This window comes from Rattus norvegicus, chromosome 4, assembly GCF_021556685.1.
Source record: "Rattus norvegicus strain SHRSP/BbbUtx chromosome 4, alternate assembly SHRSP_T2T, whole genome shotgun sequence".
Taxonomy (NCBI): domain Eukaryota; kingdom Metazoa; phylum Chordata; class Mammalia; order Rodentia; family Muridae; genus Rattus; species Rattus norvegicus.
In genome coordinates, this window is record NC_141537.1 from 8,366,845 (window position 1) to 8,386,117 (window position 19,273).

The 19,273-nt window shown below is 49.3% G+C and overlaps 1 protein-coding gene across 6 annotated transcripts in view; it reads right to left on the reverse strand.

Moving 5' to 3' along the window:
* The window catches only part of Dpp6 (dipeptidyl peptidase like 6), a 906,096-nt gene that overhangs the window by 46,232 nt on the left and 840,591 nt on the right, over window positions 1-19,273 (reverse strand). For all 6 annotated transcript variants that reach the window (XM_087656307.1, XM_087656309.1, XM_087656310.1 and 3 more), the window contains 2 exon segments: window positions 18,909-18,956; window positions 14,983-15,101 (listed from right to left, as the gene is read on the reverse strand). In XM_087656307.1, coding sequence (XP_087512433.1) covers window positions 14,983-15,101; window positions 18,909-18,956 — 167 coding nt within the window.

Below are 19,273 nucleotides of genomic sequence, written 5' to 3' on the forward strand. Positions count from 1 at the left end.
CCATTACAAACTTTGGTCTGAGGACTGGTGAGATGACTCAGTGGTCAAGAGCACTTGCTGTTCATCCAGAGGACCTGGGTCTGATTCCCTGCAGTCTTACTGTGGCTTACAAGTGTTTGTGACTCCAGTTCCTTGGGATCAGATGCCCTCTTCTGGTCTCTGAGGGCACCAGGCATGCTTGTGGTACAGACACGTGCATTCAAACAAACATCTGTACAAACAAAATGTTTCTTTAAAAGAAACCTTGGTCACTACAGCTTAAAATGGAGCAGCGATTGTTAACTAATGGGTAAGTTGGCTTGGGTCGCTGGTCATCAGGTAAATATGGAGCTTCCCCCAGTGTAAGCAGCATGTGAGGGGACCAAAGGGCTCCCCCAGACGCTGAGTCAGAGCTGGGACAGGGATAATAGCATCATGTGTATGTGAGCATAAGTATCTTTCTCACGAACACATGGTCAAGTCCACCAGCAACATCATATGACAGCAACGATGTCATTGTCACTGTCACTACAACCACCATCACCAGCAGTACCAACAACTGTTAGATCCCACTCGATCATAAACAAATTGATCCCGTGATCAATTTGTCCAACAAGATGGCTTAGCATGTAAAGGCATTTGCTACTAAGCCTGACAAAACAAGTTCAATCCCCAGAAGTCACATGGTAGAAGGAAAGAATCCTTTCTGTAAGTTGTCCTGTGTATCCCTTACATCCCTGACACAAAATAAATATAACAAAATAGAATTTTAAAATTAAAATTAGCTTGATGCCAAGCCTATAATGTAGGTGTCATTGTACAACAGGCTTATGGCTGCCTGCACTCCCTGGTTTGCACACTTCCCCTCTGCCTTTGCTGCTCCATGCCATCTCCACTCACTCTTCCTCTTACTGCCACTCTCCCTCCCCCTTCTCGTCTGTCACTAAACAGACATTTCTCAACTGCCTAGAGCTTTGCTTCTTGGTGCTGTAATAAACTTCCCTGATAGAGGCAACTTAAAGAAGGAAGGGTAGAGGCTGGAGCGATGGCTCAGTGGTTAAAAGCACTGACTGCTCTTCCGAGGTCCTGAGTTCAATTCCCAGCAACCACATGGTGGCTCACAACCATCTGTAATGGGATCTGATGCCCTCTTCTGGCCTGCAGGTGAACATGTGGACAGAGCACTCATCATTTAAAAGGAAAGGAAGGAAGGAAGGAAGGAAGGAAGGAAGGAAGGAAGGAAGGAAGGAAAGGAAGGAAAGGAAGGAAGCAGGAAGGAAGAAGGGGTTTATTTGAGTTTAATTCCAGGTTACTGTCCTTCACTGCAGCAGGGACTTAAAGTTGGTCATGTGCCCGGTCATGGGGAGAATAAATGCGTGTGTGTTCATGCCCCTCTCATGCCCTCTCCTTTTCATCCAGTCCGGGGTCCAGCCCATGAGGTGGTGCTGCTCACATTAAGGATCCTCTTCCCACAGAATTCGCCCAGCTAAGGAAACCCTCACGGACATGCTCACAGGCCAGCCTGGTCTAGAAATCCCCCAGTGTGATTCTACTTTCCATCAAGTCGACAGAACAAGTGCTTACTTTTTTGTTTGTTTGTTTGTTTCGGTGCCACACTGTACCTTCTCCTATGCCCTTCATTCTTTTGAACTGCTCACAGGTTCTCCAAGCCCTGCCAGGAGGGAGAGAGGACCCATCCTGAGCTGAGGCTCTAGGGAAATGCTGGTAACCTGCGGTCAGCCAACCTTCATGAAAGGTTTCTCCATTTTTTCTTATCCTAGATTCTGGGCTCCCTGAGGGTAGTCTCCCTGAGTTTTGTCTTCTTGTGTTTAACATTGAGCTCAGTGTCTGCCTCACACACAATACCACAGAAGGACTTTTCAAGGTCAGGGCTCAGTTCTCTCTGTCCCCCAGAGTCAGACATATTCAATCCAGGTGGTGATGTTTATGCATGGGGAAACCCTGACACTAAGAACTAGGAAACTACAAAAGCCCAGGAAGGGGAGGGGGTGTCTTGTGAAGAGCAATGTGTGGGGCTGCAGCGCCCTCTTGTGCACAGGCTGCACCCAGGGCTTCTGCATGAGATCTGTGGGATTTCTGCCAAGATTGTCTTCCCTGTGCACAAGAGGGTAGAATAAGCACCCATGGGCCTCCGACACGTGCTGGGAAGACCTGGCTCTCAGCCGCTGTGAGAGCTGTGGGACTGACTCACCTGTGGAAGGAAGGGTAGCTGCTGGGGAGAGAGGAGGTGAGCACTGGCTCCTGTGGATGCCCTCTGCATGCTAATCCAGCCCTACGTGTGTCAGCAGCCTCCAGGCATCGCGTACCTGCAATATCTCAGCTCTAGTAGACTTCCTGTGATGCAGTGGAAGAGCGCCTTGCTGTCAACCCACACAGAAATGTCCCAGCACCCACAGGACGGAATGCTGGTTGTTTTCAAGTGTCCTCTCCCACCCTCCTGCACCCTTAAGGGGTGGTGGTATTCTGTCGTCTCTCGTCTTAGCTCTGTGTCCACATACAGAAGCTTCTCAGCGACAAGCTGGATGTACAAGGGAGGGGAAGGTCATGGCTTGCTTAGGGGAAATGTGGCAGCTGCAGAGGTGCTTCCTGTCCAGAAGAGGAAGGACGGCATTGAGTGGTCCACCTGGCAGGAGCTCACTCTTTCAATAAACTGGACTGCATGTGCTTTTGCAAGATCACATGATCAACTAATTCAAGTGAATTTAATTTGTGATAATGCATCAGGCCACTGAGAAGAAATATCAACATATTGAGCTAGCTGTCCACACAGTCATGCTCCTGTTTACCACAGAAGCCTCTTACTTTTCTCACTTTTTTTTTTCTGATACATGGTTTCATGTAGCCCAGGTTAGCCTGTAACTTACTATGTGATGAAGTCTCCTGCTTCTACTTCAGTGCTGGGATTAACAAGCACGAGCTATCATAACTAGTTTTCTCAAAACGTCTGACTAGTTCTCAGAGGCCTGGGTTAGTGGCACCTGTGGCCATCCCCAAATGTTGCAGGCTATGTGCTTCTTACTGGAAAGGCTCACAATATTGCTGTGTAATTCCCAAAGTTAACAGGGCTCACAAAAGCAATCACCACGGCCCCTGCAAGACCCTCAGAGCTAAGGCTCACTGCAGAGACCAGGTCTCACATGGCCACGTGGGATCCCAGCTCAGCACCAACCTGGATTTCGTGGGGGCTTTCTCCTATGTCCTCATGTGCTCAACCTCCATGCCCAACAACAAGAAACTTGGCTCTCATTGTCACTGACTCTAACTCATCAAAGCCATCCCTTGAATGAAAACACTTTCAGCTGTGGGGTGTGTGTGCGCGCGCGCGCGCGCGCGTGTGTGTGTGTGTGTGTGTGTGTGTGTGTGTGTGTGTGTGTGTGTGTTGGTACACACCTTTAATCCAGGCACTGCAGAGGCAGAGGCAGAGGCAGAGGCAGAGGCAGAGGCAGAGGCAGAGGCAGAGGCAGAGGCAGAGGCAGAGGCAGAGGCAGAGGCAGAGGCAGAGGCAGAGGCAGAGGCAGAGGCAGAGGCAGAGGCAGAGGCAGAGGCAGAGGCAGGAGGATCTCAAACTCTGTAAGTTTGAGCCCATCCTGGTCTACGTGGTGGGACTTTGTTTCAGAAAGGTAAGAAGGGATGGGAGTGACATGGATACAGTATTTATATGTGTCCCTGTAATGAACAATATTTTCTATAACCTCCTGGCCCCCAAAACTCCCCCATCATGCTCGTTCCCAAGCTTCATGCTGCATTCCTCCCTGTGGGGTACCACGTCATTACACCAGGCCTGACTCCCACCATGGGTGGACCCAGAGGTGGATGGCTATCCTTATCACCGGGCTGGACTTTATGCCCAACTGTTCTGTGAGGATGCCTGTCTACCCCTGCCCAGGAAAGGCTTTAGGTAAGAGAATCGGGAGGGGGGGAAGGGAGGGGAAGGAAAACAAAGGCAAGGCATGAGAAGCAAGGGGAGGGAGGAAGGAAAAGGAGGAAGAGGCTATAAAGGTAAGGGAGAAGGAAGGAAAAAAAGAAGAAGGCAAAAGGAAGAGGGCACTGTGATCTCATCATCCCGTTGGTTCCTTCAGTGTGTCTGAGATAGGGTGCTACAGTATGACCATTGGTTCCTTCAGTGTGTCTGAGATAGGGTGCTACAGTATGACCTTTGGTTCCTTCAGTGTGTCTGAGATAGGGTGCTACAGTATGACCATTGGTTCCTTCAGTGTGTCTGAGATAGGGTGCTACAGTATGACCATTTAGTCCCTGCAGTAACTCTTAAAACAGCAGACATTTCCATTCCAAATGGAAACAAGTTATAACACAAAACATCTTGTTACAATAGTTTAAATAATCTGTTAAAGAGTGATGTCTAGGGGTCTGAGAGATGGCTCCCTGACTGCTCTTCCAGAGGTCCTGAGTTCAATTCCCAGCAACCACATGGTGGCTCACAACCCTCTGTAATGGGATCCGATGCCCTCTTCTGGTGTGTTCAGAGACAACTAAAGTGTGCTCATATAAATAAAATAAATGAATCTTAAAGAAAGTGATGTCTAATACAGTGGCCGTATTTCATTGCAGTAAGAGAAGAGTAACTGATACGGTGACTGAAGGGACTGAGTTTGCAGAGAACTTTCTGAAATATGGAGGGGAATCGAACCTACAGCTGCTGGGGTGCGGCTGTCCTCTTGTCTTCGGAGATGATCTTTACATTTCTCTACACAGAGTCTTACTCTGTTATTCTGCATATCCACCGTGTATGAATGTACTGAAAATATTTCTACCCATGATAATAATGAGAGGTGTGATCACTGAGAGTCCAGCATCACACTCCTGAGACCTGACCATGGACCTCTCGCTGCCACGGCGAGACACAGTGAAGACACAGTGGCTTGAGAACAGGATCGGGAGACTCTAGAGGACCCCCTCTGGTACCCCAGGGTCTTACTTTGGTGGATACTGTGTCATACTCTGCTCACCTGTGTGTCATATGTGGTCTGCAAATGCTTCATCTGGTGAAAGGCTGTCTCCCTTATTTGAGTTGGTTGCTGGCATTTCGGAATGCAATTCTATAAAGGATATAGATTCTGGGCATCTTTTGAAATACGGAAGATTGAGGGAACTGAGGCCTGGTGACCACTGACTGGAGACAAATGAGCGTTTTCTGTTCAGACACATATGCAATGCCTCTTCCGTCATGTAGGCCGGAGTTCACTTCTCATCACTTCTAGTGCAGCTGCCTCTCTGCCTTCCTCTTCAGGGCAGAATGGGGCATGTGGTCTCTATCTTCTGCCTCTCTATTAGTGGTGAAGCATGGGGTGGGGGTGGGTTCTTCCTGTTTTAGCCACAGTAGAACCTGTTAAAGTTAAGAAGTGGTAGACCCCTCCCACTGAACGTAATTCATCTGCACTAGGCTGTAAGACAATATCACCTAGCTAAGAAAAAGGAAGTTTTCCACTCTGGATGCTGGCAGACGAGAAGGGAAGGAGTTCTGTTGACTAGGATATACCAGAAATGCTTGCTGGATGAAACCTCTTTGGTCTGGGAGCCCTGCCTTCTTATGCACTTCAAAAAGGTGACCTTTCCTAGTAATCGCTGCCTTAGCTTCTTTTCCTGTTACTGAGATACAACATGCAGACAAATACAACTTAAGGGAGAAAGAGTTTGTTTATTTTGGTTCAAAATGGGAAGACAGCAGTGGCATAAGTTTGAGGGAGCTGGTGTCTTAGCGCATGCACAGTCAGGAAGAGAGAGGAATGCACGTAGCTATCTGCTCAGCTCCCTCTCTCAATTTTCATAGTCTAGGATCTCAGCCAGGGGACGGTGTCACCCACAGTGGGCATATTAATTCCCACATCAATTAATGTAGCCAAGACAGTCCCTCAGACACTCTCATAGGCTAATCTTTATCTAAATAAATCCTCACAGGCTTTCCCAAAGGCCCATATTCCAGGTGACTCTAGATTTTGTCAGGTCAACAATTAACGCTGTAACCACATTGACATTGTCTTGGGTGCTTGTCAGCGATCAAGTCTATCAAGCAAATAGTTCAGTGAAATTTATTCGATTCTAAATTTTGAACTCAGAATGGACAGCTCTTGAATGAGTACTTAGAATCTATTTTAGGATCTCTGAATGCCTTTAGTTTTTCATGACTAACACAAACACTGGGGCTGAGGACCAGAGGCAGTGATGCTTGGAGAAGAAGCCTGTGTGGATCCTGAGATGGCCTCTATGGTAGTTCATAGAGCCAGTTGTTGAGGCGGCCATCACGGGCTCCTGCACAGCAAGGATTCTGAGTTATCCAAAGAAGTCCTAGTAGTGCTCCAAAGTTGGATCCACAAGCCAGGAGCAGCAGCAGTGTCCAAGCCAGTCCAGAGGCCTACAGCCAGTGGGATGACCCACTCAGAACCGTCGTCCTATAAGCACGTGGCCTCCAGTCACACAGTGCTTGCCTTTGTTACTTTCACGTCCTTTCGATTCCTGCACCTCTTCATCAGATGTTGTGTCCACATCTTGTAAGTGTGTTTTCATGAATAATAGTAATTAATGTTTTATATAACATTTTATCACCTTCTGTCACAAGAAGCAGATTTTACGTACTCTCACTTCCCAGTGGCACATGGACTGGCTTTGTTTCTAGGGCACAATTGAGATTTAAAGGTTTTCTAATATTTATCTTTACATATGTGTATCTCTATGTAGGTGGCTATGTGTACCTGAGTGAATTCCCTTGGAATGCAGAAGGCATTAGATCCCATGGATCTATGCTTACAAGTGATTGTGAGCCATCCAGCATGGGCTCTGGGCATTGAACTTGGATCCTCTTCAGGAGCAGTGCATGATTTTAACCAGTGGGCCATCGACCTAGCCCCCTACAACTACCACACTGAACTCTCCCCTGTTGCGCAGAGATCCACTGACAGAGTGTTCTAGTGCATGGGTGTTGCTCTAAATGCTGGATTAAAGCTGCAGACAAAAGGAGACCTTACATGTACCAAGCCTACATAGGAATGGGGAAGACGAATGTTCAGAAACAGAAGTACCTATGTCACGAGGGTTATGTCGTGCAGGAAAGTGAATTACGATGAAGGGTAGAGAGGATGATGTGTGCCTCAGGGGTGAGGTGTGCCTCAGGGGGTGCCAGGTAGGTGTCTATGGACAGAGATGAAGATGTCTCCTGTGTCCACAGGGGCTGACACAGTCTGGGGTACACTACTGGAGTCCTGCGACAATCTGGAATCAATTTAATAAACATTCCACTTGTACTCTGACTGAACACTTCTGCACACTCAAAAAAAAGGAGAAGCATTAAAATCCTCCCTCTCCCCTAAAGGGGCAAAAGCATGAGGTAAAGCACGAGGGGTAGAGTCTTTGGGAGGCGCTCAGGTTGTGGGGCGACTCTCACCAAATACTTGTTCTGCCTTTTGCTGCACATGCAGCCTCCACAGCTTGAAAACACTTTCAGGTGTTTCAGAAGGAAGCTGGCACACTGAGTTTTGTTATGGAGGTCTGAATGTTGTAGACAGTCTACTAAAAGGCTGCTCGGAAGAGAGGCCCATGAAACAGGTCCTGCCTCTGGGAACAGAAAATGCTTCCAGTGTCTGGGGGGTGCTGTGTCTGGGAAGATTCAAGAGCTGCACCTCAGAGGTTTTGTGTGGTGGTGAGGGAGTAACAAAGAGGTCAGTGGCCTGGTTACAGGTACTGCCATGTCTCCGGCACTCAGTCTAGCAATGGCTCAGGCAGAAGCACTGCTGTAGTGTGGTTTGAATTTCATGAATGCTGAAGCTGGTTGTTAAAAGCCACCATACCCTAACTGATAATTCCTACATTCCCCATCCACCAAACACTTTACTTTATGCTGATGAGTGTATACCTGCACATGTGTCTATGCACCGTGTGCATGCCTAGTGCCTGAGGAGATCAGAAGAGGCCATCGGTCCCCCTGAACTGGAGTTATGGGTGGCTGTAAGCCTCGATGTGGGTGTTGGGCATCAAATCCAGGTCCCCTACACGGACCATAACAGGCAACTTTCAAAAGTGCTAAATCATCTCTCCAGCTGTGTCTCTAATTTTGTTTGTTTTTATGAAACACGGTTGTCCCCTCCAAGCAGCACCCAGCAAAACACAAGCCTGGTTGTCTTTGAGATCAGTAATATGTGTGTAGGCTAGCCTCAAACCCTTCACACTCCACAGTGAGGTGAATCTAGGCTGGCCTCAAACCCTTCCTAGCCATCAAGTTGTCCTTGAGTTTCTGATCCTTCTGCCTCAACCTCCCAAGTGCCGGGATCCTAGGCTGCAGCACCATGCCCAGTTCCATGGTTCTTCCATTTATGCTCAGCAGGTCTCTTTTTTTCCTCTCAGTGCTGGGCATTGCCCCAGTGACCTGTGGCTCACTCTCTGCCCTGTCTTCTCCCAGTCTCTATAAGTACTTTACACCCTCCAGTCTATGAACCTCACTTCTCATTTTCTTGGATTTTTCAACTTTGAGTTGTGAGTACCTCTGGAAATCCACAAGCTGCCTGCTCCATGGTCCCCTTTGGTGCTGCTCTGGTCCTTAATCTTCCCAATGGAGAAGACCTTAGGGAGTGAGAGAGGGTCTTATAGCAGATGTCGCCCAGTGTTTTGGAATCCAAGATCCTACTCTAGGGATGCTGAGGCAGGAGGGTGGTTAGTTTAAGACTGGCCTGGGTGTTACAGTAGGCCTTTATTCATTTATATACATTCAACGACCCCAGAGAGTTCCCTAGGAAGCTGGTAAACAACCACCATGTCTAGCCAATCTATTCAGTGCTTCCTCTGAGCTTCAAAGAATGCCCTTGGAAAAGCCCCAGCAGTTGGTTGCTTCTTACCCAGCACCTGTGCTCTGGTCAGCAAGGTGACACCTTCTGGAATCCGGGAAAGGCTGCAGTCATCCTTCCTGGTAAAGGTACACTTCATTTCATGCTCACAAGGCCTTGCACCCCACTTCTCATAAGCAGAGGCCCTGGGTATGCTAACGTCCTGGCGAGTGTTTGTATTCACTTGCACTGGTCTTTGCAGATGCTCAGAGCTGTGGTAGTTCCCTTCTGTTCTGAGATCGCTATCCACTCCAACAGTGCCACAGCCAGGGCTCCTGATGGGAACATTGTGGGAGGTGGCATCTTGGAGAACAGGAGGGGTTCCTTTGTGTAATTCCTAAGCTATGGTCACTCTAGCTCCTGGCCTTGGCCATCTCTACCTTGCCTGGTGTTTCAGAATTCAAACTCTGAAGGCTAACACTCTGTGTTACACCTTTACCACGTGTGCCATAACTACCTGCCATTGGCGCTTCGATCTGTGTTACCAACTCAGACTTACCTTCCAATTTCATTGCTTATGATTTGTGGTCCCCTCCCTAGTGGTTCAGTAATACTATGAATCTTTCATTTCTATATTCCCTCTGTAAAGATCCAGAAAAGGGAAAGCCATTTTGGATAGAAATGCATGGTGGGAAGCACACTATAGTCATTTCAAACAAGAGCACTGCCTGGCAGAGATCCCATAGGTAAAGTGACTGGCAACAAGGAAGTCTTTCTTGCCACAGCAAGCATTCCAGAAACAAGAGGAATGGATACAGTTTCAAGAGGCTACACAGAATGGCATCATTTTGAATGGACATTTCAGTGACACGTGTAAGACATAGCCTCTCTTCTTGCATCACGGTCACCAAAGCCAGTACATCACCCTGGTCCACAGTAGGGAAGTGCCAGCAGGACGCTGGGTAGCTTCTTTACCACAGGAAACATCTGCTTCACGGTCACTGAGGAGTATTACGGTCTTCCTGGGTGTGCTGCTGGGGCTGGGCTTCCCCGACCCTATTGGTACACACAGCCTCGAAGGGAATCGCTCCAAATGTTTGAGAGAGTGAACAGATGTTCTCACAAACATACCAGCAATGCTCCAAGGAGCCTCAAGCCTGGTTTTAAACACTCAAAATTAAAAAGGGCAGGCAAGGTTAATGCCTCAGAAACTCAGTGTAAGAGCCACCCAGAGGACAGTGTGGCTTACAGAGCCAAATCATTAATGTTTATTGAACGATTTCTTAACAGTAATTTAGTGTGTGTGTGTGTGTGTGTGTGTGTGTGTGTGTGTGTGTGTGTGTGCATGAATGTTGCAGTGTGTTAGGGGGTAGATACATGCATGGCAGTGTGTGTGGGGGCACATGCATGTCACAGTATGTGTATGTGTGTGTGTGAGTACATGCATGTTACAGTGTGTTTGTACATGCATGCCACTGTGTGTGTACATGGATGTCACAGTGTGTGTATATATGCATGTTACAGTGTGTGTGAATGGATACATGCATGTCATAGTGTGTGGGGGGGATACATGCACGTCACATTTTGCATGTGTGGAAACTGGAGGAAGTCAGGAGTTGGTTCTCTCCTCCCACCAACTGTATGTATTCCAGTGATTGAACTCAGTTATGAGGTTTGACGGCAAGGGCCTCTGTCCACTGAGCCACTGTGCCATCCCAATCATTTGTTTTTAACCCTGCTTCTGGGAGCTGATCCTTCTGCATGTTTGAAGGTGATACACCTCTATCAAGGAGGATGCAGGTTACTTATTGTTTCCACAGGCCCAGGGCTACTCAGGAATTATTAGCAAACAGTTGGGTACGTCTGCTCACAATGCTGATTTAGGACAGTGCAGGATGTCTGCTCACAATGCTGATTTAGGACAGTGCAGGACTGCTGTGAAAAACTGCCTGAGAAAACCAACGTATGAAGAGGAAAGGTTGATTTTAGGTCGTGACTCTGGAGACATCAGACTCTGGCTGCTCAGCTCCCTTGTTTTACAGCCCATAGAGAGCCTGCATCCAGGAAAAACATGTCAGACCATAGTTTATCATCCAAGAAGTTTAGGGGAGCTAGGAAGGTACCAGGGCTCCAGGGTCCCCCTCAAGGACCCAATGATATTCTTTAGTCCATCTCCCCACAGCCCTAGAGGCTGGTAAGCAAGCCTTCAGTATGGGGCCTTTGGCCCTTTCCTATCCGAAGTGTAATACCCTGAACCACTCCAGAGGAAGCTAGCAATGTCCGCTGCCTGATCCAAAAACCACCGGACAGACAGACGTGTCTATAGTCAGAAACCGCAGCAGACGCCTCTCCTTAGGGATGTCTAGACTTGTCAGGCCTAGTCCTTCACTCTTCAAGCCTGCCTTTTTATGGCATGCCGCTTTCTTACTTCAGGGGACCACGATGCCTTAGGGGTTTAGGTCTGTAACCATAGCCTGCCTTGCTTCACTCTGCAGTAAGAGAGGGTTAGGGTGCAGCGGCCCCCCTGCCATCCCAGATGATCTGGGATGGGAAGCTTACTTTTATAGGAGGTATCCATTTGTTCTTAGAGGATGATCGCTTCAAATGTGACAGACAATTCCATGTGGCTGCTGCCTCCTCCCTCATGACAGTACATGGCAGACATCACAAATCAATCCCATATGCCATCACCAACCAATCCCTCCTGATGCTGTTTTCACTGTGCCTGGACTTGGCCTAGAATCCCACTAATTTTCAGCCCCATGGTCTGCAACTTTCCTTTATTATTTTTGCTTGTTCCTCATTATAATTAGAATGTGTGCTGCGCTCACTTGAGGAGAGGGATGTTGCATAATCGGAAGCCGGAGCTTGAAGCTGGCTGTCTCCCTCCACCACTTCTCACCTTATTGGTGAGACAGGGTCCCTCACTGAACTTGGAGCTCACTGATTGGCTAGCCCGACTGGGCAGTGAGCTCCAGGGACCTGCCTGTCTCTATCCCTCAGTGCTGGGAATGTGGACGCACTGCTATACCTGGGGATCTGTTTCCAGGTCCTTGTGCTTCCTCAGAAGACATTTAACCCACTGTCCCCCCAGGTCCCTGGTTACCACCTTCCATCCCTGCCTGTTCGCTGTCGTCTGATTACATAATGCGGTTGTTCAGTTGATGCCATGGAGGCTAACGACCTCCACCCTCAGCCTCAACTTTCACAAACCGAGTAGGCTGTAAGTGGTTGTCAAGCCCTTTGCTGGTCACTGAGCTGTGGATGATGATTAGAATTATAATAATGGATAGATTAGATGCCATGGTAAGCATATCGTACACTTTGCTCTGATTGGTCCTCACAGCAGCATCATAGGTTAGTCACCCCGACTCCCTTAGTTTTCATAATAAGAACATGACATATTGGAGGGGGGACAGCATACCAGTGGACCCAGAGATAATGGAAGAGCCCAGATTCTAAGTAGGTCTGCCCAATTCTGCCTTTCTCAAACCTGATGACATCCAGGTGTGGTTATAGGGACCCTTGAGGATTGCTTAGGACTAGAAGGGATAGCGATCAGAAGGACTTGCTTTACGTGTACTAAGGACATTTTGTTTGAATTCATCTTCAGGGTGGAGAACTTGTCTTAAATGAAGCCACTGGATCTAGTGGAGAGCTCTTAAGCACTGGGCACTATGAGTAGCATAGGGTGATGGTCCCAGAGCCCAGAGGGCTCATGGACACAGACTGTCCTTTCCCACCTAGAACAGAGTGAAGTCAATAATTCCATTCTCAGTTCCAAGAAAAATGCTTATAGACTTTATGAACCAGCCATTGTCTGAGTGTGAGTCCCATTTCCCGAGGATACTTCGACCTTCCGAGGATCAGGATCAACCAAGCACTTTTGAGAAACGTGAAGGGAAATGAACCCTGTTCTTGGGATTTAGCTTGGCAAGAACAGTTTGAGTTTGCAAATAGTGGCTGGGACCGGAGTCCCATTCATTGGCTCTCTGACCCACCACTCTGAGGCTGTGAGGCCTGAAGCTCTCTTGGGAGGCAAAAACCCTACATGACTCTCCTTGTCACACTGAGCTTCAGCATCAGGTTAGTTTTATGACCTCAAAGAGTTCCTAGAAAAAGTCCACACAAGAATGGTTCTTCTATTTCACATATGTTAACTTTTTAGCCCCAAACAGTGGTGTGAGGTGAGTGGTGTGAGGTGAGTGGTGTGAGGTGAGTGGTGTGAGGTGAGTGGTGTGAGGTGAGTGGTGTGAGGTGAGTGGTGTGGGATGAGTGGTGTGAGGTGAGTGGTGTGAGGTGAGTGGTGTGAGGTGAGTGGTGTGAGGTGAGTGGCGTGAGGTGAGTGGCGTGAGGTGAGTGGTGTGAGGTGAGTGGTGTGAGGTGAGTGGTGTGAGGTGAGTGGTGTGAGGTCAGTGGTGTGCAGGTGAGTGGTGTGAGGTGAGTGGTGTGAGGAGAGTGGTGTGGAGTGGATTATTTATATGTAGATGTCTGCCCTATGTGTCTGGGTCGCCCGGCTGCACTGGATCCACTGAGCTGAAGTTTGAGGTGGCAGTGTGGGTGTTGAGAACTGAACTCAGGTCCTCTGGAAGAGCAGTGTGCACTGCTAACCTCTGAGCCATCTCTCCAGCCCTGACAGCACACACCTCAGAAAGAGAGTCACTGTGGTTCACTTGTGTCTCCTCTCAAAGATAAGCTGAAGTCCTAAACTCTAGCACCTAACTATGAGTGTGACTTTATGTGGAAGGAAAGTCTTTGCAAATTCACTTAAGAAGAGGATAGGGGTCTTCATCAAGTGACTGGTGTCTTTCTAAGATGTGCTATGGGCACAAAGTCCACAGCAGAGATGGAAATGCAAGGGTTGGGGAACAGACTGAAATGGCACATCTTTAAATGAAGTGTTGCCAGGGACCGTGAGGGAAACATGTCCCTCAGCCTTCAGAGGATTCAATCTGCTGACACCTTAATGTTAGACTTGCTTAGGAGTAGAAGGTGATGTCACATACTGTAGAGCAACAGTCTGACATCCTTAGTTGTCAAAAGCAACGAGAAACTGAGTTCCCATTCGTAGGCACCAGTCTGAGAAGCATGGGAGACGGGGACTGGGATATAGGAAGTGGCAGGGACTAATGTGTTTTAGAAAGCTTGCACCAGGCAGTACCTCTGTCTTGGAAGAATGTTGGTGGTTGAGCTTTTCAGGGTGTTAGGTGACATCAGTCAAGGGAGCATATGTTCACAAGCTGTGCAGGAGCCAGCAGGGTATGAGACACACTGCCATACAGAATCACTACCCCTTCCTGTGACTGCCAGGACTGCCATTTTAGCTGGGGGGCATGTTCCTGGTCTCAGCAGCCTCCTTTAGCAATGTGCTCTCTCTCTCCCTCCCCCCCCCTCTCTCTCTCTCATCACAGTAGGTCTAGTCCTTTGAGACTTCTTTGTGTAGAATCATATTTATTGCTTACCTTCTTATGGATTCAATCTTTCCAGCAGATAAGAATAAGAGGCAAAGACATTTTCCTGCATCCAGTCCGAGACTGGATATCAAGTATTCAGTTGGTGTGATAAGAAACCCTTCTATATGGGCAGTGAGATAGCCCAGCAGGCCCAAGTGCTTGCCATCAGCCTGACTACTCAAGTTCTATGCCCACAGGGTGGAGGGAAAGAACCAACCCTTAAAAGTTGTCCTCCGACCTCTACCAAAGCACCATGGCACATATGTACACATAGGTACACACACACACACACACACACACACACACACGCACACACGCACACATGCACACACACACAAATGTGCACACACATGCACACACAGACACTGGTAAAGACTACTTGAGTGCTTGGAATCAATGAGCTGGGTTCTAGGAACTTGTATTTCTGTGGTTCTCTGTATGATCTCAATCACCAATATTGGAAATTTGATCTTGGAATTGTTTATAGAGAGCACATGTAGGTACATTTATGTGATGGATACGTCAGGTAGCTCATAGCTTACTGGTCTTTTATGGACAATGGGAGGTGAGATGTAGCTCAATGCAGAGAAAACTCCCAGATGAGCTTTGTAAGGAGATGTGGTAAGTGCAGTCCTGCCTCATGAGCAGTGTCCCTGGTTCTGCAGTCTGCCACATTTCCATCACTCCCATTTGTCCTGGGTGTGCTCCTGTCTACAGACCTCAGCATCCACCTGAGACAGGACGGAGTGGCGGCCACTCACCTTCACACTTGAGCAGGAAGAAGTCCATGTTATGACTGAAGGAAGCACTGACATAGGTGCAGTTCTCCACCAGGTCACATGACAGACACTGCCTGTTGAAGTCGTCTACCGTGTTGGCGCTGGAAGAGCAAAGAGCCAGTGAGAACAGGGGCAGAGACCGAGTGATCCTGGAGGTCAAGTCCTGAGTTCCCCAGGAGGGTAGCTCTCCTCTGAGGTTGTCTGCTCACCCCTGCTGCTAATCCATTAAGCTTTACTCCCATCAATACCCCTTTGGGGATACTTAACTCTATTTCCCAGCATTCCTAACCCATAATTCCTCCAAACTCTGGAGAGTTATCTTAATCTTCACCAGTGGTGAAGCTGCAGGCAAGGTGATATCAGGGTATGGAGACTACAATCATGAGTGTCCTTGCCTGCTGTGGTCCTGGGTGCCATTGTCTAGTGTGGTCATGGGTGTCATTGTCTAGTGTGGTCATGGGTGCCATTGCCCAGTGTGGTCATGGGTGTCATTGCCCAGTGTGGTCATGGGTGCCATTGTCTAGTGTGGTCATGGGTGCCATTGTCCAGTGTGGTCATGAATGCCATTGTCCAGTGTGGTCATGGGTGCCATTGTCCAGTGTGGTCACGGGTGTCATTGCCCAGTGTGGTCACGGGTGTCATTGCCCAGTGTGGTCACGGGTGCCATTGTCTAGTGTGGTCATGGGTGTCATTGTCTAGTGTGGTCCTGGGTGCCATTGTCCAGTGTGGTCATGGGTGCCATTGTCTAGTGTGGTCATGGGTGTCATTGTCTAGTGTGGTCATGGGTGCCATTGTCCAGTGTGGTCACGGGTGTCATTGCCCAGTGTGGTCACGGGTGTCATTGCCCAGTGTGGTCACGGGTGCCATTGTCTAGTGTGGTCATGGGTGTCATTGTCTAGTGTGGTCCTGGGTGCCATTGTCCAGTGTGGTCATGGGTGCCATTGTCTAGTGTGGTCATGGGTGCCATTGTCCAGTGTGGTCATGGGTGCCATTGTCCAGTGTGGTCATGGGTGCCATTGTCCAGTATAGTCCTGGGTGCCATTGTCTAGTGTGGTCATGGGTGCCATTGTCCAGTGTGGTCATGGGTGCCATTGTCCAGTGTGGTCACGGGTGCCATTGTCCAGTGTGGTCACGGGTGTCATTGTCTAGTGTGGTCCTGGGTGCCATTGTCTAGTGTGGTCATGGGTGCCATTGTCTAGTGTGGTCATGGGTGTCATTGTCTAGTGTGGTCATGGGTGCCATTGCCCAGTGTGGTCATGGGTGTCATTGCCCAGTGTGGTCATGGGTGCCATTGTCTAGTGTGGTCATGGGTGCCATTGCCCAGTGTGGTCATGGGTGCCATTGTCCAGTGTGGTCATGGGTGCCATTGCCCAGTGTGGTCATGGGTGCCATTGTCCAGTGTGGTCATGGGTGCCATTGTCCAGTGTGGTCACGGGTGTCATTGCCCAGTGTGGTCATGGGTGTCATTGCCCAGTGTGGTCACGGGTGCCATTGCCCAGTGTGGTCCTGGGTGTCATTGCCCAGTGTGGTCACGGGTGCCATTGCCCAGTGTGGTCCTGGGTGCCATTGTCTAGTGTGGTCATGGGTGCCATTGCCCAGTGTGGTCATGGGTGCCATTGTCTAGTGTGGTCATGGGTGCCATTGTCCAGTGTGGTCATGGGTGCCATTGCCCAGTGTGGTCATGGGTGCCATTGTCCAGTGTGGTCATGGGTGCCATTGCCCAGTGTGGTCATGGGTGCCATTGCCCAGTGTGGTCATGGGTGCCATTGCCCAGTGTGGTCATGGGTGCCATTGTCCAGTGTGGTCATGGGTGCCATTGTCCAGTGTGGTCATGGGTGCCATTGTCCAGTGTGGTCATGGGTGTCATTGTCTAGTGTGGTCATGGGTGCCATTGTCCAGTGTGGTCACGGGTGCCATTGTCCAGTGTGGTCATGGGTGTCATTGTCCAGTGTGGTCATGGGTGCCATTGTCTAGTGTGGTCATGGGTGTCATTGTCCAGTGTGGTCATGGGTGCCATTGTCCAGTGTGGTCATGGGTGCCATTGTCTAGTGTGGTCATGGGTGCCATTGCCCAGTGTGGTCATGGGTGCCATTGTCTAGTGTGGTCATGGGTGCCATTGCCCAGTGTGGTCATGGGTGCCATTGTCCAGTGTGGTCATGGGTGCCATTGTCTAGTGTGGTCATGGGTGCCATTGCCCAGTGTGGTCATGGGTGCCATTGCCCAGTGTGGTCCTGGGTGCCATTGCCCAGTGTGGTCATGGGTGCCATTGCCCAGTGTGGTCATGGGTGCCATTGTCTAGTGTGGTCATGCGTTTCATTGTCCAGTGTGGTCATGGGTGCCATTGTCCAGTGTAGTCATGGGTGTCATTGCCCAGTGTTGTCATGGGTGCCATTGTCCAGTGTGGTCACGGGTGCCATTGTCTAGTGTGGTCATGGGTGCTAATGTCCAGTGTGGTCACGGGTGCCATTGTCCAGTGTGGTCATGGATGTTATCATATGGTCATGGTTATCATTCATCACCTGATGGGATCATGGTTACTAGTGTAGTCATGGATGCCATCACTTTGAATAATCATGGGTGCCTACAGTGGTCATGGGCACGATCACCGGGCACTTTGTACCCATGTAAGGGACTCTCTGGACAGATGATTGGCAATCTGAGAGCAGTGGGCAGGTTCCCCACATTCTTTAAGTGCCAAGGGCAAGAGCGGGGAGCTCTGTGAATGGCAAGGAACTGGCATGGATTGTTTCCAGAACCCAGTCCTCCTGACAGCAGGATGGGGCTGATGTTGCTTCTTGCTTGGGGATGAGAAGGACAGTGAGAGAAACCAGTTGAAGATGCCACCTGGAACCACCATGGTCAGGTCTAATCTAGGCCAAGAAGCCCCTGGGAAGGTTCCTCTCTAAGCACAGCTTCCAATGTGGAACCTCTCTTCCTGAGGATGAAGATGTTATGGGAGAGAGAAGGCAAGCTTCTGATGCCACAGGTCATAGGGGAGGTGCAGAAGCTGCCTTCTTGCTTTTTATAAAGTGGGTAGCCTGATTTTCATAACTCTAGTAGGCCCATAGCAGTGAACAGTCTAGAGAGCAGCAGGTCCGTGACCACAGAGCCTTGCTTATTCGTGCCAGCTTTATACTCAGCATGGGGTACAGTGGGGAGACTTCTATGTGGTGGGGCTTCTCTAGCTTCTCTGGTCCACACTGTCCTCTTCTAGTGGCCATTGAAGATTCAGGGAGCAGCCAGCTGCAGCTGCTCTAGTTAAGAAGTGTCTAGAAACAGCCATTGTTCTCCTCTTCCAAACGGGCAGAAACCAAGTTAACCTCAGAACAAAGCCCTCTCACATGTGATAACCGCTGAGAGGGTGATCTTACATCTGCCCTCTCTGGGTTCCTGGCATACCTGTCCATTTTCTATGTTTTGTGAGGTTGTGGAACTTGGGTCATCGCAAGCAAGCTTGGAGCATGGGGGGCCAGGGGGGAGGTGAAAAGCCAGCCTCCTCCTCATTCAGCTATTGGTTGATTCCTAAACCAGACCCGGCTGTCCTCAGAATACACAGATAAAGGCAATCTGCCAAGATAGTGCTTGAATATAGAGCCAGCCAGGCAGGGTCCCTCAAGAGGAGAAGCGTGTGTGTGTGTGTGTGTGTGTGTGTGTGTGTGTGTGTGTGTGTGTGTGTCTGTTCATGGGCATGAGCCTATGAGTGCGCATGCCAGAGAGCAAGAGCGAGAGTAAGGATCGATTTGACCGAAGCAGAAACAGGACTTGAGGACTTGGGTCCAGTGGCTTCTGCTCTTTTCTCTCTTCCCTGGCTTTCTAGTTACCCAGCTGTCCTTGCTGCCTCCTATGGGCTGCTCAGAGCTGTGGTTGTGTGAGGCCAGGAGGCCCTGCCGGCAGTGGGAGCTGGTTACCTGTAGAGGTGTCGTCTTCGTGGCAGGTCCTCTGTGCTTAGGAAATAGCTGTGGAGATGGAAAAGGTATACTGGGTCAGATTGTCTCTGTGCATTTACTGGCCACAAGCCCCACCCTAGCTAATTCACAGTACCTGTCAGGGACTGTGGTCTGTTTAATGAGCAATGCCCATGTTAAGTCTGGGCATACTCATGACCACAGCAGGGACAGTGACGTCTACAGGCAGAGGGACATACTGGTCACACCAGCAGCTTCAGGTGTCTCCCGCACTGACCCTGGCCCCCTAACTCAGCAGTGAAGGCAGTGGAAGGGCATACCTAGATGTGAACATGGGGTTTCCCAAAAGATTGGTAACCTGAAGGGCA